The sequence below is a fragment of the Selaginella moellendorffii genome, unplaced genomic scaffold (genome assembly GCF_000143415.4).
Source record: "Selaginella moellendorffii unplaced genomic scaffold, v1.0 SELMOscaffold_52, whole genome shotgun sequence".
Classification (NCBI taxonomy): domain Eukaryota; kingdom Viridiplantae; phylum Streptophyta; class Lycopodiopsida; order Selaginellales; family Selaginellaceae; genus Selaginella; species Selaginella moellendorffii.
The window spans coordinates 137,425-159,058 of NW_003314313.1; the positions used below are offsets into that span (position 1 = coordinate 137,425).

General features: G+C 39.7%; 2 protein-coding genes across 4 annotated transcripts; one reads left to right on the top strand and one right to left on the bottom strand.

Annotated features, from left to right (window-relative positions):
* Positions 1-13,184: 13,184 nt before the first annotated feature.
* LOC9634883 (dihydroorotase, mitochondrial) lies at positions 13,185-14,808 on the top strand. 2 transcript variants are annotated; one of them, XM_024687274.1, is made up of 7 exons: positions 13,185-13,286; positions 13,356-13,537; positions 13,596-13,732; positions 13,798-13,963; positions 14,014-14,130; positions 14,198-14,358; positions 14,422-14,808. In XM_024687274.1, the coding sequence occupies exons 1-7, from the start codon at positions 13,195-13,197 to the stop codon at positions 14,668-14,670; spliced, it is 1,104 nt and encodes a 367-aa protein (XP_024543042.1). In that variant the 5' UTR covers positions 13,185-13,194; the 3' UTR covers positions 14,671-14,808. The 2 variants fall into 2 exon arrangements, with proteins under 2 accessions (XP_024543042.1, XP_024543041.1); XM_024687273.1 differs by having other exon boundaries at positions 14,198-14,808.
* Positions 14,809-19,463: 4,655 nt separating this feature from the next.
* On the bottom strand, positions 19,464-21,605 carry LOC9634884. Of its 2 annotated transcripts, none has more exons than XM_024687216.1 (11): positions 21,566-21,605; positions 21,377-21,506; positions 21,096-21,222; positions 20,958-21,033; positions 20,841-20,902; positions 20,667-20,789; positions 20,568-20,612; positions 20,469-20,490; positions 20,292-20,411; positions 19,812-20,232; positions 19,464-19,727 (listed from the first exon to the last, which is right to left on the bottom strand). In XM_024687216.1, exons 3-11 carry the CDS (start codon positions 21,159-21,161, stop codon positions 19,607-19,609), a joined length of 1,056 nt encoding a protein of 351 aa, XP_024542984.1. In that variant the 5' UTR covers positions 21,162-21,222; positions 21,377-21,506; positions 21,566-21,605; the 3' UTR covers positions 19,464-19,606. The 2 variants fall into 2 exon arrangements, with proteins under 2 accessions (XP_024542984.1, XP_024542985.1); XM_024687217.1 differs by lacking the exon at positions 19,464-19,727 and having other exon boundaries at positions 19,822-20,055; positions 20,126-20,232.
* Positions 21,606-21,634: the final 29 nt, after the last annotated feature.

Sequence of the window (21,634 nt, forward strand, 5' to 3'; positions counted from 1 at the left end):
TCCATCTTCTAGGTCATCTCGGACTTTGTCTCGGTCCCCTCGGACTCCACTTTAGTGCACCTCGGACTCCATATCGGACTCCATCTCGGACTCCACTTCGGACTCCATATCGGACTCCACTTCGGGTCCATCTCGGACTCCAACTAGGGTCCGTCTTGGACTCTATCTCGGGCACTTCCACGTGTCATGTGTTGGTCCTTTTTGGGTCCCTTTTTGGAGCCTTGCTTATTGCTCGCTTTGTGCTCGCTCCTTGAGCACTTTGTTGGGAGTTCCACTCCCGCTCTCGACCTTCCAAGTTAGAGCTTTTAGTCCAAACGTTTTACACTCGTTTGGGCTTTCACTTCGGCCACTACCACGTGGCACCCTTTCTGGCTCCACTTTGGGGCCTAGGGATTTTGTGTCTCACACCGAGGTGGAGTCCGAGATGGAGTCTGAGATGGACCCGAGATGGAGTCCAAGATGGACCCAAGATGGAGTCCGAGATGGACCGAGATGGAGTCCGAGATGGACCTAAGATGGAGTTCGAGATGGACCCGAGGTGGAGTCCGAGATGGAGTCCGTAGTCGAGACCGAGACCGAGACTGAGACCTAGGCCGAGACTGAGACCGGGACCAAGACCGAGACCAGGACCAAGACCGAGACCGAGACTGAGGCCGAGACCAAGCCCAAGCCCAAGTCTGAGTCCGAGTCTGAGTCCGAATCCGAGTCCGAGTCCGAGTTCGAGTTCGAGTTCAAGTCCGAGTTCAAGTCTGAGAGGGTGAAAGCCCAAAGCGTTCATCTCCCAGACCTTGAGGGGTTTGGTGAGCTCCAAAAGTATAGTAGGGGGAGGACTGCAGTGGAGCTAGTTTGGCCAGGAAAGGCCAGTTTGGCTCAAGAAGGCCAGACCCAATGTTGGGTGATGAACTGACCACTGGGAAGTCCAAGACTAGAGTGAATACGGACCAACAAGCAGGGTAGATTGGTGAAGTGTTCAAGAGCTGACTCTAGTTCCCCCGGGAGATCGACTGGCCGATGCTCCCAGTCTAAGTGTGGGTGGCACTACCTACTTGGATACCAGGCGTGGCTCAATGGAACCTCGCTCTAAGCCCATGGCTAGAGCACCCAAAGGCAGAAGGCGGGGAGAGTACCCACGAGGCTTGCGTAAGGCCACGGTGTTCCGAAATGTTGCCCCAAAGTCCCAGACTGTGAAAAGGAGGAGGAGCCATCCTCTAGTGTAGAGACCAAGGATACAGTCACATGGTGAGGAAGTCCTAGAGGACAATGGGACTTAGTGGCCGGGCCTGCGGGCCTTGATCTAGTGGCAGTGTTGGTGAACATGGCCATGGACAGAAAAGGGACTTGGTAGGAACTGACAAAGGGATGTTGGGGAAGGTTATTCCCTATGTCTGTGGGCATCCTAAGGATGCTAATGAGTGGATTTGGGATGGCCACTCGTGGACGGACGGCCCATTCTTGGAGAGACGGGATTGCAATGCAGGTGGTGTTAGACCACTGATGTGACCAAGGTGAATGAGCATGGCCTAGCATAACGGGCTCATATGTCAGTGGTACCTTGGGGTGTCGGTCATGGGATTGAACACGTGGAGCACTTGGACCAAGTGCGAAGGTTGAGTGGCATGGATGCCATTCTTGAGGCTAGCAAGCCCCAAGTCCTGAATGGGACTTATGGAGGTTGTGAATGAGACTCCTCCAAGTGGTCGGAGGTGCGGTTAAGTGACTAAAGTAGAATGGAAAATTTAGTCACTTACACTATATTAGTATTTAAACTCAGTCTCAAACTTGATCTTGGACTTGACCTCGGACTCCATCTTGAACTCGATCTCGGGCCCAACTTCAGACTTTGTCTCGGACTCAATCTTGGACTCGGTCTTTGTCGCGAATGTGACTTCGGGTATCAGAAGTTACTTGTTGACCAGTCCTTACGGACACTCTTTCCTTATTGCCACGATGGCAGGAGGTCGATATTGCTGAACCCTTTATCAGCCCCTCTTGTTCAAGTGTTAGTAAACTAGACTTTGCATCTATACTTGGCCAGATGAGTATAAGGACGGAATTCCTAATTGTCTATTTAGCCAAGCATACTTGGCCTGGCTTTTTAGTTCTCTTTTGCTCTGTCTTGCACTAGCTTGACAAGAACCCTTGCGTATTGAGATTAATCCCTTAATATCGCTGGATGATAGCTTACCGTGTTTGCCAAACACCCTCGATATCATGCTCTTTGTGTTAGTCTCATTTCGGTCCCAAATAGTATTTATGGAAAGTGTCCAGATTTGCTCATTTGGCATATCTACGGAATGTAGAGATTTACCTAAACACAATGGTCCCATGTCCAAATTCGCAATCTAGTGCCATTCCATATTTAGTAAGTTTTGAGCTTGTCTCAAAGACTAACTCCTGATACTAAGGGAGGCTTGGGGTAAGAGCCCAAAGCATGTGTTCCTCGGGGGGGGGGTGTTCCTCAGGAGGGGGGGGGGGGGGCGGGGGGCTCTGGGGGGTTCTAAATGTGTAGTAGGGATAGTGGGTAGGTCGGGCATGGCTAACCAACCTAAGGCATAATCTAGCTCTTGATTGCATATTTGTCCTTGTTCTGCGTCCAACTTGGGTCTAAGCCCAAACTCCACACCATGCTAATTGGTGGAGTACCTATGTCCTCGCGTTAGGCCACCAGTATGCTGAAATAGTGCTAGACTCCGTTTGGCTCTGTTTTGCATGCTAGTCCTAGCATTGAGATGCTAGATACTCTAGGACTATTCCAAGTCGCTCTGTTCCCCTGTTCCTTCGCTCCTTGGGGTGTATGTTCGAGAGTTGCTCTATAGTCCGGTTCCATCACTCTTTGGCTCTATGCTTGGGAGTTTGGCACCATTTTTTCATTCAGTGGCCTAAGGCCCTGAACCTCAGGTTCCACACCACTGTCTTATGGACACATGGCATGTGACACATGGCACATAGGTTCAGGTTCTGCTCCGTGGTGTTATCCTATGGTAAATCACTAACCACGTGCGCTACATTTGGTATCAGAGGATGAATTTTGGCGAGTACTATCCAATGAGATTGGGCAACTAGTCTCATTGCATATGTAGAGATGAAAATGATGATTCGAGTGGGTACACGTTTGGGTGCTAAGATTTTGCATTCGTTCCTTGGGTATGGATTTGGTTACCTTTTTGTACGGTAATAATGTGAGCTTGATGGATTTGAGATGCTCTGTTTGCACGAGTTTGTGCTTGGGCTCGTGAGTGAGGCACATTAGCAACTCAAGGTTGCACTTTGAGTTGGCAGGATTAATGTTAGCCTATCGGTGGTTCCTTGAGTTGTTCCATGTACCATAAACCTTCCCTGGGTTTGCTATGAGTGGCAAATAAGCTGGTCCATAGCTGTTTAGCACGGCACTAGTGGATCCTTCCTAGGCATGATTATGGGTGAATCAATCAAGACTGTAGGGATGAGTCTATTGATTCAAGTAATCATTGTCGTGCTCTCTCATAAACTTTTATTGGATTGAACTAAAGGCAATACGAAAGCAAGCTTGAGGTTTAATCAAAGATGAGACCGAAAAAAGAGTCGTCAAGGACGAAGGATCAAACACGTAAATCATTTTCTCTTCTTGGAGAGATGATTTGCAACAAGGTGTTAATTCATTGCTCGTGTTCATATTATACAATCAAGAATCCCTACCTTAATGCATCTTGAAGACTATAGTCTTACAAATGATGAGTCATGGGATGGATGGCGGTGAAGCACTAAACATTTTGTCTAGGCTTGCTATTGGAAGACTTAAGTTGCAATGCTCAATTCTTTTCTGGGGGAACCTTGCTATTGCTCCATTAGTAGCTTAGTGTTGGATTAATTTTGAGATTGTTGGAAAGAGAGTGGCATGAGTTTATTTATGTTGTGAACAAAAGTTAGTGGTGTTCGGTGTTGTAAATCTCTCTCGGTAGAGTATGGCATTTATGTTGCATTTTGTCGAATCAAGTTGGCACTTGATAGTCATATAAACCTTTAAAGTAATGACATAGATGTTGCTCGTGGTGTTGCTCAATTGATGACCAAGTCATTGTGATACTTATATCATATCCATGTGATAGTGAGTGATGTGTTTACGAAGTTGCTTGGGTAAATGATGATCAACCCCAAAGTGGCTGATGAAGAAGCTAGTCTACTTGCACAAAGTAGCATTGCAGTAGCTTTGATTGGGTTCTCGATGATGGTCCATTATGCTAAGCTTAAGTTGGTACCTTATTTCCTTGAGTTTGCTCATAAGGTGTTGGAAAAGGGTTGTAACATTCATTTGCTATAACTTATCAATTGATCCGTTAACACTTGGAGTAGATTATTAGATGGAGAAGGTGTGTAGTTGAGGCATTGACATTGCTAGCACTTGTGTTAATGGAAGTGGCATTGTTGATTCGAATGATGAGGAATTTTCCTTAGAGCTTGATTTTCCATGTCATTTTTCTTGTTAGTGTTTTGGCTTTACATTGGATCTTGAAGATGGTTGAAGAAGAGTGTTAGTGCAATGTGGATATCTGGAGATGTGGTCTTTGTGATCAAGCCTTGGATGTTCACTTTGCATTTTATGGATGTCGGTGTTGGATATCGGTTAGATGGGCAAAGATGTTCAATGCTTAAGTATATTGATGGATTATGAGAATTTGTGTTGAGGTGAACCTATGTGAAATAGTAGGTAGAAGGAAGTTGGTTGAGTTTTGAAAGTTTGCATTCTTGGATTGAGAGTCATTCTTTTTCTAGGATGGAAAATTTTCCAAAAATTTTCTTAAGGTTTTCTAATGGTTGATCTATTAATCACTTTGCTTGAAAATCATTTCATTTTTGTAAGCCAGTACAAACTAGTGAAAAGGTTGAAGTTGACTTTGGTTGGCTTAAACCTTAGTAGGTAATTTGTATAATGCAATCCAAAAGGGACGCTGACTTTTAGGGCTAAGGCAATTAAGTTGGATAAAGTCTAAGGTTGATGTAGATAAGTGGCTGTTGCACTTTTCTAAAAAAGGTGACCCTTATGCCTTTCTTTTATAGCATTGTGCTTGGTGGCAGATTGCATCTTGCATTTCGTTAAACTTTATGAGAGTAGTGACCTCTCATTGATCTTGACTTAGTCTTGGTGACTTGTGCATTGGTTGAGGATGGTGATGTCTAACTTAGTTGTTTGAGGTTGAGATGTTGGTATCTGTATTATAGCTTTGTCTATGAGGAGGTTGTGTATTGATATGAGTCCATCTTATGGTCTTCACTTTAGTTTTGGCTAAATGTTGATCATACATAGCTAGCCTCTTCAAAGCATGCTCAGAGCTAGTGGCTAAATGTATTAGTGAGCTTATTACGGTTGAGTTAGATTTGAGTGGTCATCTAGTTTGTGCTTGTCAATGAACTTTTATCTGGTACCTGGGGTATTATGTTCATGTTGGACAAGTATATAACTTGATGACAAGAGTTGGTGTTTGGGTCTTGTGAAGGCAAGTTGAGGAGTGATTGTTAGTTGCTTTGCGATTAGTGATTACTTGTAGACTTCATCAAGGACCGTTAACATTTGCTTTGCTCGATGATGATTTAGCAGTGATGGGCTTGCTTTACTGGATTGGGTTGCGAAGGATCGTGTCGTTAGACATACATGGGTTTTCCATGTTGGCATGTCGATTCTACCTCTATCAATATCATTTGGTTGCATTTAGTCCGTAGTGTTGGATTTCATTGAGTCGTGAATATAGTGAATCACTCCTTAATGATGTGTTATCTAAAACTGAGTATTGCTGAAGGATTAATCTCAGATATTAACTAAGGTATCTTCAGCTTTGGTTAGCTTAGTTGCTAAAGAGTTTTGAGTGGTGATTCACTCTTGCTTTCTTTTAGCTTTGTTCTGGTATTGATAGCATTCAAGTGATGTCTCGTCATTGACATTATTAATGTTGAGATTTAAATGGGATGAAATGTCTCTCCTTAGGATTGATATTGAGTTTCATTAGTCTCGATGTAAATAGTGTTAATGATTTGGCTTTAGATTTATGTTGTTAGCATTCATGCATTTGCTAGTAAATAACTGTGTTGACGTTCAAATGAACTGAGTGGCAAGTTGAGTTAGTTGTGTTCTAGACAAGATTGCTTAGTTGAGGTTGAGCTTTAGCTTTTCCTTGAAAAGTGATTTAGTTGTGGACTATACTAGCTTTACAAGAGGAAGGATTAATTTTCAATATTAGAATATTTAAGTCTTTATTGAATTTGAGTTCGGGATATATCGATCGTTGATGATTCTTCTTGTGCTTGTTATAAAGTAAGTTACGTTTAATTATAGATGGATTCATGGAGCATCCATTGTGCTTAGCTTTTGGGTTGATACAGATATACTCTTCATTAGCTTTGGCATTATAAAGTTTCACTTATGGATGTGTTGAAGAGAGTATTGTGGGTTATACTATGATTTCTTCTTTAGCATTGAAATTAGTTTATGCGAAACTTGTGATCATTGTTAGGCAAAACTTAGCTATAGGCTTCTTTGAGTTTTATGTTCATTGTTTTATTTGTTCGGAGTTGTTCGGGGACGGCATTTTAGCTTATAGCTTCACTGTTGAAGTTAATATTTGCATCTAGAAATCAATGGTGATGATTGATTGTCATCTAGGATAATTGATTATCCTTATCAAAAGTTTTGCTTGATTGTTGTTGATATAGAATGATTCACTGTTCTTTAAGATGGTGGATTCTTTCTTCAACAATCATTATGCATCTCTTTTTTGATGAGATGATTGATAGTCTTTCATGATAGTTAGTTATTCTCTTTGATAACTTCTGGCTTTTCGCAATCCCATATGTTTTTTGTGGTTTGCTCTAGATTGGTCTTTTGGGTTTAAGACATCAGTAGGATGTTGCTGACACTTGCTTAAGCAACTTGAGTTCCTTTATATTGTTGGCCGGGATCTATTCAGATTAGCTAGTGCAATGGTTGGCATGAATGCTATATTTGTTGGTTTTGCAACATTTATTCTGTTTTGTTGATTATTGTTTGAGCTAGTTATGATAGATTGGGATGTTATTTCCTTTGGGTGATACATTCGTGAGCATTTTGCTTGCCAGTCAATGATACTTTATGTTTTTTGAGTTATCTTTTGTAAGTTGTTTAGCATGCTATTTGCCATCTTTGGTAATTAAGTTTCATCATTGAGTTTCCTTAATGATACATTTTCTATTGAATTTTGTTAGATGGTGAATCCTACGTTTTCCAACTATAATGATCTTGGTGGTTCCTATACTCAAATACTGGTTTATCGGATGATAACTTACTTGGAATACTTTTGTGTTTTAATCTAAGATATATTCACTGATAATTAAGACTCTAAGATATCATTCTCTGACTTTGATATTATCCATTTATTGATCTTTGAAGTTTGGGCCAATATAGGCAAACTGACTTCGGCATTTCGTGTGCATGGTGAAATCTCTAGTCATGGGGTAGCTACTGTTGATTGGTCATATCACCCACCTCTCTATGAATGTTCCTTATTCCGTTAAAAGGGCGTGACCGTGTAAACAACTCTAACTATCTGTTGACAATAATTTATCTAAACCTTACCGACAGGTTTGGTTTCTTTGCTCAGGAGGGTTGGGGCCTTTGGCTTCTCTCTCTATGCCACCTGTGGGCAGGGGCGTATCACACTTTTATAAGCTGGGTGACTTCTAGAGCAGCAAGGGTGGCTAATTCCGTTGGTTATTTCCTTTTCAGTGACGGCTGGAAGGTGTCTGAGTTGGTAGCACATCCGTGTTAGACAAAGAGGTTACCCCTAACTCATTTAAGTTAGTGCATTTCTCACATAGTGTGAATACCGTGAACTTTTTCTAGAGTAGTTTCCTTGGCAGTATTCTAGACTCAAGTATGCATCAACGAGGATGTCGATCTTCCTTAGGGGGGGAGAGTGTCGTGAATGTGACTTCGGGTATCGAAAGTTACCTGTCGACTAGTCCTTACGGACACTCTTTCCTTATTGCCACGATGGTAGGAGGTCGATATTGCTAAACCCTTTATCAGCCCCTCTTGTTCAAGTGTTAGTAAACTGGACTTTGCATCTATACTTGGCCGGATGAACATAAGGACGGAATTCCTAAGTGTCTATTTAGCCAAGTATACTTGGTCTGGCTTTTTAGTTCTCTTTTGCTTTGTCTTGCACTAGCTTGACAAGAACCCTTGCATATTGAGATTAGTCCCTCAATATCGCTGGATGATAGCTTACCGTGTTTGTTAAACACCCTCACTATCATGCTCTTTGTGTTAGTCTCATTTCAGTCCCAAATGGTATTTATGGAAAGTGTCCAGATTTGCTCATTTAGCATATCTACAGAATGTAGAGATTGACCTGAACACAATGGTGTTCATCCTGTGTCCAAATTTGCAATCTAGTGCCATTCCATATTTAGTAAGTTTTGAGCTTGTCCTAGAAACTAACTCTTAATACTAAAGGAGGTTTGGGGTGAAAGCCCAAAGCGTGTGTTCCTCAAGGGGTGGGGGGGGATAGTGGGTAGGTCGGGCATGGCCAACCAACCTGAGGCATAGTTTAGTTCCCTCTTATATGTCTATCCTTGTTCTGCATTCAACTTGGATCTAAGCCCAAACTCCACACCATGCTAACTGGTGGAATACCCATATCCTCACGTTAGGCCACCGGTATGCTGAAATAGCACTAAACTCCGTTTGGCTCCGTTTTGCATGCTGGTCCTGGCATTGGGATGCTGGATACTCTAGGATCGCTCCTTAGGCTGTATGTTTGAGAGTTGCTCTGTGGTCCAGTTCCATCACTCTTTGGCTCTATGCTTGGGAGTTTGGCACTGTTCTTTCGTTCAGTAGCCTAAGGCCTTGAACCTTAGGTTCCACACGACTGTCTTATGGACATGTGGCATATGACATGTGGCACATGGGTTCAGGTTCCACTCCGTGGTGTTATCCTATAGTAAATCACCATAGGATAAAGGGTAAAAACCACATGCGCTACAGTCTTAGACTTGATCTTGTATCTTGGATTCGGTCTTGAACTTAGTCTCAGACTCGGTCTTGAACTCGGTTTCGGAATCGGTCTTGGACTCGATCTTGAACTCGGTCTCAAACTCAGTCTTAGAGTCGATCTCGGACTTGAGCTTGGACTCAATATCATCTGATGAACTCTTTATCATTTTGGTCATGCTTTCAAGAATCCTTCAACCTACAACACCTCGGGAGTTGGTTCCTTACAAACACTTAATCATATTTACCCTTGTCCATTAGGGTAAATTTTATATCATGCTTGGTTATGGCACTCTAGATCACAAGGCTCTTGAATTCTCAACAACTTTAGTATGTTAATCATGGAAAAATAGCTATACAGCAATTTGCCATGGTCATGAGCATAGTTGTCATAGTGCTTTAATGCCCTAGTGCTTTGCCACGGCCTTACAACTTCCCAACAATGCCCTCATAGTCATCATAACAATTATGGTGATATAAATTATCTCATTTGCAAGTTCAAGGACTTCTTTTACCAAGATAAGGTTTTTTGCAAATTTAGTATATATGTTTTGAGTATATCATTCTCTTCTTTGTTTTTTTATATGATAATCAAAAGTATTGTGTGCACCTAAACACTAGCATTATCATAGCATAAATCTAGCACAAAAATGGAGAGCATATGAATGCCAAACTTTTGGGTTGTTAGTTACAATTTAAACAATTATGTTTCTTTGATTCTTTTCTCTGAAACAAAGAATTGCTATCTAGTCCTAAGCTGTTAATGGCAAGACCATGGCCAATACATCATTGGCATTTGTGTGTACACACAAGCTACAAGTAGAAAATTGGACTATTACTTCAAAGTAAGAATTGTATCATTAGCTATGAGTCCTCTTCTTTCTTTCTTTTTCTCTAGTTGGTAAGGTTGAAAAATCTAGTTTTGTATACAGGCCAAGGAGTTTGATAGGGCCTTGTCAAAGTTTTAGGTGTGTCTCATCCTAGATTCGTGGATCAGGAATTTGTAGATAGATTTTTTTCTTTCATTTATTTTCTTGTAATGTGAGGTTAAGTGGATAAGTGGATAGAATGTGTTCACTTCAATTATTGAATTATTTGACTTGGAGGCACATTATGTACTCTCAATCCCTTTTCTTTCTGAATTATTATTGTTTTTTTGTAATGAAGGCAATTAACATGTTTTATCTTCACAGACGGCTACTTGTGTTTCCACCGACTAGAGTGAGCAATTATTTATAGTCTCCACAACATCAAGTTTGTGGCTTTACACATTTTACTCAAGCCTATTCTTCTAGAGCATTTTCATATTGAGGAATAGTAATTTTTATTATTGCAAATGAATAAAACTATTATTTTACATATACAGTTCTAATTTCTATTATATATAGCTTCTTATATACTAATTTTACATATAGTTTTGCATAATATAGTTTGTATTTGACCCATCAAAATCCTTTTTAAGTTTAGTTTTATTATACAATTATATCAAAATTACAAATCTTTGTAAGCTGAATAATAAGCTCCCTAAGAGGAGAGAGTGAATAATGGAGAAGAGCTTGAGAAAGAGAATTAGCGTTAGTTATAAAATTTCCTGAGCAATCAACAACTTTGAAATTATATATTTTAAGCTTCAAAACCTATTAAGCAATATAACGAACTAAATTCTTTTTCTTTAATAATAAAGTATGATCACCCCGTAATTAAAGCTTTTTAAAACCCTAAATTGCTGCTAAACACTCCTCTATATTATCTTTATAGTATTGTGTGATCTGGTACAAATCATTTATGTATGCAAAGTGAGCAAGTGATGAGATTCAAAATTAACAAATCCTACAATAGTGCCACCCATTCTCTTTTACATTAACACACTTAAAAAATTAATATTAGAAGCATTCATATACAAATTGTGATATGCCACAATTAAAGGAGTTTTTAACACTTCTTTAAAATTTGTAAATACCCACTTAGACCAAACAAAAGATAGTATTGATAACTTAAGCAACAATCTCAATAGTGAAATATCAACAATTTCAACAATGTTTGCAATAATAAAATATGATCAAAAAGATGATTAATAAAAGAATTGAAATATTACACTTTACCAAGGAAATGTTTTAGATCATTAATATATCTTCAAGTAAGGAATTTTAGAACAACCACAAGTTTATTAAGATTAATATACAAGTCTTTAGAAGAAAATTGGTACCCAAGATAAATCATATCCTTAGACCCAAACACATTTTTAACCACTTTAGTTTTAAACCGAATTCTTATAGTTAATTTAACATCTTGTAATGTATCATACATTTTTAAAACATTTTATTGAGAACTTTTGGAAAGTGTTTAAGAATCTTAATTTGTTCACTTGCTTTGGAAAGATGCCACACTTTCACTCTATCAAACTTTAATGCATCTATAACAAAAATTTAGGATCAATCTAAATGCTACTTTCTGGGTGTTACAAATGTGATTTCGGGTATCGAAAGTTACCTGTCGGCCAATCCTTATGGACACTCTTTCCTTACTGCCACAATGGCAGAAGGTCGGTACTATTGGTTCCCTTTATCAGCCCCTCTTGTTCAAGTGTTAGCTTAGTGGGCTTAGCATCTGTACTTTGCCAGATGGATATAAGATAGGAACTCCTATGTGTTTCTAGCTGAGCATACTTAACCTGGCTCTTAAGTCTCTTTTGCTCTGTTTTGCACTAGTTTGACAAAAACCCTCGCGTATTGAGACTAGTCTCTCAATAACGCTAAATGATAGTTTATTGTGTTTGCCAAACACTTTTGCTATCATGCCTTTTATGTTAGTCTCATTTCAATCTCAAATGTTATTTATGGAAAGTGTTTAGATTTGCTCATTTGGCATATTTACGGAATGTAAAGATTGTCTTGAACACAATGGTGTTTGTCCCATGTCTAAATTCACAATCTAGCACCATTCCATATTTAGTAAGTTTCAAGTTTATCCTAGATATTAACTCGAGATACTAAAGGAAGCTTAGGGTGAAAGCCAAAAACATGTGTTCCTCAAGGGGGGAGGGGGGCTGTGGGGTCTAAATGTATAATAAGGATAGTGGGTAGGTTAAGCATGGCCAACCAACCTGAGGCATAGTTTAACTTTTGCTTGCATGCCTGTCTTTGTTTTACATCTGACTTAGGTCTAAGCCCAAATTTCACACCATATTAGCTAGTGGAGTACCCATATCCTTGCATTAGACCACTGGTATATTGAAATAACACTAGACTCCGTTTGGCTCTATTTTGCGTGTTGGTTTTAGCATTGGGATACTAGATGTTTTAAGACTATTCCAAGTCGCTCCATACTCCTATCCCTTTGTTCCTTAAACTATATGCTTAGGAGCCATTCTATACTCTAATGCTATCACTTCTTGGCTCCATGCTAAGAGTTTGGCACTATCCCTTTGTTTAGTGGCCTAAAGCATTAAAACTTGGGTTCCATACTATTGTCCTTTGGACATGTGGCATGTGGTATGTGGCATATGATATATCACACATGGATGGTTTAGGTTCCGCTTTGTGGTTATCTTATAATAAATCACTATAGAATAAATAGTAAAAACCACGTGTGCTACATTGGGTGTTAATTGTAGTAGAGCTAAAATACTAAGCAATTGCATTTTGTGAAATGTAATAATTTAAATATTTAATAAATAAAATTTTAGAATCTTTGAATATATAATTGCTCAAAGCTTCAGATATACCTATATTTTCGATGCTTAAGCACATTCAATGCAAAGTAACTAATTGATTTTCTTAATACTGATTGAAAGGTGATGAAGCATATAGCAAGAGTGGAGAGGCACAACCAAACCCAATGTAAAAAAGTTTCTTTATAATGTAATTATATGAACTTACTACTATATTATCATGCTTTCAAACTTTATTATATTTGAAATATAAATGCAATAGCATACTTATATGGTAAATATATAATTTGACTCATGCTTTGGATAATAAAAAATTGGATTGTCTACTACTGCAATTTTTTGGAGGAAAAAAATGTGCCAGTTTATGCTAATATATGTTACTTGCTTAATTCTTATCACCCATTGACATTAAACTATTAGAAATGGATAATATGTATTTGTTATGTGCATTATAGATAACCCAACAAACCAATTTAAAGTTTTAAAACATGTTTTTTGGGTTTTAGGGTTCTAGGATTTCCTTCCAATGGAGTCTTTGCGACTGTCGATCGTCCAGCCCGATGATTGGCATCTTCACCTGCGAGACGGCAATGGTCTTGCATCTGTAGCGCCGCACAGGTAGAATTCTTTCTCTCCTCGATTGGATTTGGTTTGATTGAGCGCTCTTTCCTTCTTTTCTTCGAGCAGTGCGAGTGTGTTCAAGCGCGCTATTGTAATGCCCAATTTGAAGCCTCCCATTACCACACTTTCTCAAGCGCTGGCTTACAGAGAACGAATCTTGAAAGCTCTTCCACCGGATTCCACTTTCACCCCCTTGATGACACTCTATCTCACCGATGACACTACCACCTCGGAGATCAAGCTTGCAAGTAAGTTCCTTCTTCCACATTCTAGTTGATTCTTAGAAGAGACCAAAAAAATTTGTAGAGAAGAGTGGAGCTGTTTTTGCCGTGAAGCTTTACCCCGCTGGCGCGACTACAAACTCGCAAGCTGGAGTGACGGATTTGTTTGGAAAATGTATGCCAGTCTTGGAAGAAATGGCGAGGAGTTCCTTGCCTCTACTGGTAACTGTGTTCGTTTTTGGTTCTTACTCTTTGATTTGCTAAGGCACGAACTCCAGCTTTTCTAGGTGCACGGAGAGGTGGTGGACACAAGCGTCGATATCTTTGATCGCGAGAAAGTTTTCATCGATACAATCCTCTCGCCGCTCGTCACCAAGCTTCCAGAGCTCAAGGTGGTCATGGAGCACATCACTACTCGCGATGCCGTGGAGTTTGTGGAGAGCGTTACTTCAGGTACGCGATTTCTTGTAGATTTTCTTTCATTGTTTCTCTCAATCTCCCAGGAAATGTGGCTGCTACTGTTACTCCACAGCACTTGCTACTCAATCGCAACGCAATCTTTCAGGGCGGCTTGCAACCACACTTTTATTGTCTCCCAGTTCTTAAGCGAGAACATCACAGTAAGTTGTTCTTTTGCTTTTATCTGTGTTGGATTTTCAATGAGTTTTCTACAAAAACAAAAACCAGGACAAGCACTGATCAAGGCTGTTACGAGCGGGAGCAATAAATACTTCCTTGGTACTGACAGTGCTCCTCACGAGAAAAGAGCCAAAGAAGCGTCCTGTGGGTGTGCTGGAATTTACAGTGCTCCGGTTGCTCTACCTCTCTACGCCCAAGTTTTCGAAGAGGCAAGTCTCGATTCCTTTCTTTCTCTTGTTCCTACCATTGTTCTTGAGTTGATATGTTTCCAGGCCGGAGCTCTTGACATGCTGGAAGCGTTTACGAGCCTAAACGGTCCAAACTTCTACGGCCTTCCCGCGAACAAGGGAACTGTGACGCTGGTAAAGACGCCTTGGTGCGTGCCAACAGCGTATAGCTTTGAGTCGGGGACAGTGGTTCCAATCTTCGCTGGAAAAACAATCCAGTGGAGTGTCGAGAGCGTCATCAATGGTGAAGATAGTTGCGAGAAAAAGAACGAGCTGGAAAGCTTACGGGTTTGAAATCGAGGTTGCTCAAGCTTTGAGTCAGTACAATCCTGTTTCCATGCTGGACGCTGATCTGAAAATGTTCTACTCGCTTTTCATTAAATGAGGCATACTAGCTGAGCTGAAAGATCGATCACAAGGACAGTTTATTTCTCTCTTTTGCAAAGTCTGTCACTTGTTCGATGACAGCATTTTTTTTTTCTTAGGTGCCATCGACAGCGACGAATTGCTGACAGCCTTCAATGTCCTGAGAATGCATGAATTCACTCGCAGCATGGCGACTTTGAAGTTTTTCTCTTTTTGTTTTTGGTTTTGTAGGTGGAGTATCCGTCTGTGCAGATCATGACCACAAAACTGGTTAGCAACTTGTTCTTTTTCCATTTAGCTAATTGGCGTTTTTTATTTCATCTAACCTTGAAGTTCTCTATCAGATGATAAGTCTTTTTCACATAGGCTCTCGTAGTCTTTTTACATAGGCTCTCGCATACAAGGAGATTGATCTTCAGCATCCTCTTTCTTCAGCTTGTATTTGCAGCCACCTAGTCAAAATTCACAGAGAATTTGAGCTCTGGTGCATCAATTCCTACAAACTCTTGCTCAGCGCCTCGTCGAGCTCCATTCCTCAAGAACCATAAGAAAGCCCTAATAATATCCGTCCACGTAGAATTCTACTCTTGGTTTCCCAACCAAGGGTTGTCCATTTCAAGTTCGGGCCAGCCTCGGTAGACATGGTTATGTGAAGACTTTGATGGATGCTTTGATAGGGTATGTGAAATTTGTAGAGAAGACTTGCATGCAATTCGTGTAAGCGCTGCCGGTGTTGCATGTTATTCGCAGCACATTGACAAGATATCTAAGCTTCCCCAACATGATAGCCATACTTGTTAAGGCATTCTCTTCTAAGAGATTGAGAACAAACTTTGGACCACATTTTTTGGTGTTGGTTATACCTCCTCTCCACTTATAGAAGCATTAGGTATGCCTAACATCCAGCTCACAGCTCTCACTGAGATTGTGTTTTTAAATGTAGGAGACTTGTCTTTTACATGTTTTACCATGTTGTGTGCTGGGTGTGTCCTTTTGTATTCTGTCCTCTTCAATCTTCTGCCACACTTTATGCCTCATCATCTCCTTTTTTTATGTTGTACTTCATTCTCTCCATTGTCTTCTCCTTTCATATTGTTACACCTTAATACTTGCTGATTCTATGTTGCTGTCTTTGTCCTCTTTGCACAGCTTGCACCAGGCTTTCTCCCTTTTGAACCTTTAAAATACGAAAACATTATTGATTGGAATCAGAGACAAAGAAACATGCATGTTTATCTTGGCCATGAGTTCTGCTCTTGTGGACATTGGCACGTAGTCCACCCAATTTGGCCAGTCTAATTTGTTATAGAACACTTTGTAGAGCTGACTCTTAAGCTCATCAAACACGTTTGCTTCAAGGTTGAGATTTTCTTGCCATATTTCCTATTTTAACACACTGTTAACAAGCTACCAAAATCTTTTTACTAACTGGAAAACTCTCCTTCTCACAGAGATTCTTGCAATAGCAGCACGAATGATTTTATGCTTCTTGAGGACCAAGTGCAATAGACATTGATCCTTGCCTTTGTGGAATAGTTTATCAAAACTAATAGAATCTAAGCACAACTTATGGAAAGATGGATCAGCCAATGCAAGCTTATAAAAGAAAATGAGCATTCCAAGTGCTAGTTCAATATGTTGAATAAGTTTATCAACCCCCCTAAAAACATTAATTTTTTTTCATATACTAGATATTCAATTGAATATGGTCATGTTTGAGTACCATATTGGTTCGTTTATATTTTGGGTGGGCTATAACTAAATGCTTTGAATTACTCATTTTTCTTTTCTCTGTTTTAAATTTCTAATAGAGAGAAATGGGTATGAGCTCAACAATAATTACTTCTATGGGGTCATGGATTGTGTAAGAGAACTAGCCTAAAAGAGGTATAGTATTTGTAAAGTGTCTTTCATTTTAACATATTTTTCTTCAAATGTGGACTTTGAGAGTATTCTTAACCAGAAGGAATGGGAACAGTCTCTGTATTTTAAAAAGCTACCTCAAGGTGGATTGGAGTCATGATGTTACAATAGCATGGTGCAAGGAAAATTGAGAGGTGGGACGTTGAAAGAAAACGAGATTGACCTAAAAGAGAGGTAATGGTAAACAGCTGGGTAATTTTAATGTAATAATGATTGTCCTCAGTACACAGATTCCAATACATCAAATTTATTATGCCAATATATATTTGCCAAATGAGCGTATAGCTGTGGTTTCACCACAACAAAGGAGGTTGTAAAATATTCATTAATAAAATAATAAAATCATTAATTCAATAAGATTAAGAAAATCAAGTTGGAGGAACCACTTTTCAGGGGGAACTGAGAAACATGTATTGTCTTTGAACTTTATTATCACCATGCATCACACTCTATAACAAGATAATGCCTCTTTTAAGAATTACAACTTGAATTTGACGTGAAAAATAAATCAATTATTTACTTTAGCAAATATAGAAATATTCTTACCACTTTTTAATATACTAATTTTATTTTTATCACATATGGCTTCGATATTTACTCATGGGATTCGAAACTAAATAATTCTCATACAAATGCATGGCTCATTATTAATATCTAAACTAAGTTCCTCTATTAATTAGAGGTTTGACCAGATTAGTTTTCAGAGCTATAAAAGTAGGGCTTTTAAGACTTTGTATTATACAATTTCATCTTACTTGTTTTTCTTGTCTTTGTTTTCATCTTTGTTTTTACTTTTTCATTGTCTTTTTCTTCTTCTGGACACAAGCTCTTGATAATATTTATATTTGACAAATTTCTCAATGTTATTAAAATGGATAAAATTAGATTAATAAACACTATACTTATTATAGTTATATTGGTTTTACAATTCAATAAAATTATTGCTCCAAAGAAACCTATAATTGGAAGAACAAACTATTTAAGTCCACATGATATTGGTAAAGTTATTACAGCGTTTTATGAATTATTAAAAAAAATTAATAGAGATGAAAGTTATTCTACAACTTATGGAGATGAAGTTGAAGTTAGTACTTCAAAAGGAATTGTTTCAGTACTTATTCAATGTAAAGATAAATGTTCTGTAGAAAATACAGGTGCAACTATTATAGGTGATAAAATAGTAAGAGGTTTAACAAATTTATTAGCATTCACAATAGACACTATAAACTTATATTCTTCAGATTCTTTTCTAAAAGATGGTACTAAATATATATTAAAATATAATCTAAAAACAGATGATTCTAATTCTTTATCAACATTTTTAAGTATGAAGAGTCTTGATGATAAATCAGTATTTTGTGATATAAGATCTAGTATTTTATATTATGATTCATTTATTTATAGTGATAGTTTTCTAGTTTCACCTAATGGTAGGAATATATTATTTTTAAAAATGAACTGTATTCTTATACTTTATTCAAACGGTAGGATAATTTGGGATAAATCATATTCCTTTATGAATTTGTTTAACTGTATTTTAAAATTGCAAAATAATGGGAATTTAGTTTTAAAATATAATGAGAAGGTATTATGGTCTTCAAATAAGTATTGCAATAATAAATTTGAATGTTTTTTACCAACATATTTTACAGTTCAAAATGATTGTAATTTAGTAATTTATGAAGCAAAATTTCCAAACAAAGTTTTATGGGCATCTAATACAAATGATCATATATTATGTAATGTATAAATTCATCTTGCAGCCTTGTCATTTATTAATATCTCAATCATATCAATAATTTATTTGAGCTCCAAAATGCTAAACCTTTTGTATTTTCACTCTTTCTTCTTCTTTATTCATTCTTTGAATACATGGCCTAAACACTAGACATATGATATTTTCTGCAAGTCCTTCTTCAATGAAATAATCAACTTTTTATGGAGTTATTCTTCTCTGTAGAACACCTTTATGAAATTTGACACATATTTTGTTTTACATATAAATATTAAATCAAACTACAATAAAAAAAATAAAATTTAATGAATATTGCTTGTAATGGGATTGCTGCATCCAATTGGGCGTTGCAGGACCCTGTTATTAGGGTACTCATAGCCATGGTATTTAAAACCGTTTGATACTCCGAGGATTCAGTATTAGTAGAGTATCTGTATGTGCTCCTGCCCATTTAGAGTCTAGCTCGGAACCATAATTAGAATCCATTGTGAGAAGTAACTGGAATCGCGGAATTGAGCAGCGCCAGAGATGTGCACGCCGATCGAACGTATCCCAGATAATCCCGCACGGAATCTTCTTAAGCTTAAGTTCCATCTTCCTCATTCTCTTCGATTCTTCACTCTTATGAAAGGAGGGCAGCTCCTCTAGGTGCACGGTGAGGTGGCGGACACCAGCGTCGGTATCTTTGATCGCGAGAAGGTTTTCGTTGATAAAATTCTCTCGCTGCTCGTCACCAAGCTTCCACAGCTCAAGGTGGTCATGGAGCACATCACTACTCGCGATACCGTGGAGTTTGTGGAGAGCGTTACATCGGGTACGCGATTTCTTGTAGATTTTCTTTCGTGGTTTCTCTCGGCCTCACAGGAAATGTGGCTGCTACTGTTAACTCCACAGCACTTGCTACTCAATCGCAACCACACTAAACGAGAATCTCTTTTATTTGTGCTGGTTTTCTACAAACGAAAACCACGACAAGCCTGATCAAAGCTGTGACGAGCGGGAGCCAAAAATACTTCTTTGGTACCGACAGTGCTCCTCACGCCAAAGAAGCGTCCTGCGGGTGTGCTGGAATTTACAGTGCTCCGGTTGCTCTACCTCTGTACGCCCAAGTTTTCGAAGAGGCAAGTCTCGTTTCCTTCGTTTCTCTTGTTCTTATCATTGTTCTTGAGTTGGTATATTTCCAGGCTGCTGGAAGCGTTTACGAGCCTAAACGGTCCAAACTTTTATGGCCTTCCCGCGAACAAGGGAACGGTGACGCTGGTAAAGAGCCCTTGGTGCGTGCCAACAGCGTATAGCTTTGATTCGGAGACAGTGGTTCCAATCTGCGCTGGAAAAACAATCCAGTGGAGTGTGGATAGCGTCATCAATGGTGAAGATAGTTGCGAGAAAAAGAACAAGCTCGAAAGCTTACGGGTTTGAAATCGAGGTTGCTAAAGCTTTTCGGGTGATTTGAGTCAATACAATCTGGTTTCCATGCTGGACGCTGATCTGAAATACTTCGCCTTGTTGAACTTGGTGCTGCCAGCAGCCGTCTCGAAGCCACACCTCGAAGCCGAACGGAAGAGCCTCCGGTTGTTCCTCTCGGCAATCTCTTGGATGGATTTCAAAGCCTTGAGATGGGTCATCTGCTGCTCCAGCACTGGCCTGTGGCGGACCTGGAACGATTTGCATCCTTGTTTCATCAGTATCATGAAGGAAGAGGTATGTCCAGTCTATATATCTTACAGCAGCACGACGTTTCTTCACGTCGATAAGCTCGGCTTGATAAACTTCTCGTATGTGTTGGCTCAGAGTAAACGGCCTTAGCTCCCTCCCACAAGGCAGGTGACTGGCTGTTTGGAACCAGGGCAAACCTTTTATCCCATGCTACGCACGTATCACAAGCTCTTACATTTGACAAGAGGAGGTTTCTCTCTTTTGATGGTGAACTTCGGCACTTCATGAACACCCAAGAGCGCATCTCTAACGTCCTGGTCGATATTGTCAGCAATGTAGACCGGGAAGCCGGCATCTACACAAAACTCGAAAGCAGTGTTAGTGAACAATTCGTGAGTTCGGATGAACGCACCCATCTTTCGAAGCTGTGCTTTCTGGAAGAGGTTGAAAGACGTGAATTTTCGAAGATCAGGTGACTGAAAAAACAAGCTGAAGGAAGAGGAAAGAGAACCTGCTGCTGAAGATCAACTCGTCCAGGCTCCTTGTACGCAAGAGCCTATGTGAAAAGAAAAGTGAGCGAGATATATAGACACAAACATGATTTTCCTACCGGATTTTGTTTTTCTGCTTCCATCGCAGCAAGAACAGCCAAGCGTTCAGACTCTGCTTCATCAGCTTTTGCTCTCAGACGTTGCTGAGCAGCTTTGTCTCCTCCCATGACAGCTTCCATCATCTGCTAGAAAGCTTTCAGAGGTTAGAGGAAAGCACGAAGGCCAGGCACTACCTTCTTTCGACGATAAGCTTGTGCTAGCAATTGGAAAGGGAGAGGCTGAACCTTGGGCTTGGCTGCAAAAACTCGAAGCTGTTCAAGGTGGAGAATGCACAAGTTTCTAACTCCAACCTTCCTCTTCGAGGTCTTCTTTGGACTGGGAGTCCAGTTTTGTGGTCATGATCTGCACAAACTCAGGATACTCCACCTACAAGAAAACTTTAAGTGATCCAGGCAGATTCGTCATGCTGCGAGTGAATTCATGCAGACCTCACCAGATTTATCTTCGTCGACTTCGTCCAGCATTCTGTCCACTTCCGACCGCTTGACATGCATTCCCAAGACGTTGAACGCTGTCAGCAACTCGTCGCTGTCGATGGCACCTGAGAAAAAAATGCTGTCATCGAACAAGTAAGTGGCAGTCTAAGATCAGGCACAAAGTTTTGGCAAGAAAAAATAAAAATGCTAGAGGTAGAGTTCGCTTAGTGATCGAAGATCTTTAAAGCTCAGCTCGAAAAAGAAGATTTTTATAAGAGGAAAGAGTAACATACCAGAGCCATCGAGATCAATCAAATCAAAGCACTCCTTGAGCTCCTGCTTTTGCTTCTTCGTGAGCTCCGGCCTCACAAACTTGCCGTGCGCGCGCAACCAAGTGTTGATCGAGAGCTTCCTCAACAGCGACTGGAATTACGCCAAATAACAGCTCAAGAATGGATCAAGAGCAGTGGAAACACACGTACCATCACTTGAGGGCTCATCGGCATTCTCGCGGGCTCCGCCATAGCCACAGCCCTAAAACTAAACCCTAG

Bases quoted from the DNA above. Each gene is read 5' to 3' on its own strand.
- LOC9634883 (XM_024687273.1), top strand. From the start codon at position 13,195: ATGGAGTCTTTGCGACTGTCGATCGTCCAGCCCGATGATTGGCATCTT. The intron at 13,733-13,797 runs GTAACTGTGTTC...CAGCTTTTCTAG, and splicing joins GGAGTTCCTTGCCTCTACTG to GTGCACGGAGAGGTGGTGGA. The intron at 14,131-14,197 runs GTAAGTTGTTCT...AACAAAAACCAG, and splicing joins TCTTAAGCGAGAACATCACA to GACAAGCACTGATCAAGGCT.
- LOC9634884 (XM_024687216.1), bottom strand. From the start codon at position 21,161: ATGCATGTCAAGCGGTCGGAAGTGGACAGAATGCTGGACGAAGTCGAC. The intron at 21,034-21,095 runs GTCTGCATGAAT...GTTTTCTTGTAG, and splicing joins ACGAAGATAAATCTGGTGAG to GTGGAGTATCCTGAGTTTGT. The intron at 20,903-20,957 runs GTTGGAGTTAGA...GAGTTTTTGCAG, and splicing joins AGAAGACCTCGAAGAGGAAG to CCAAGCCCAAGGTTCAGCCT.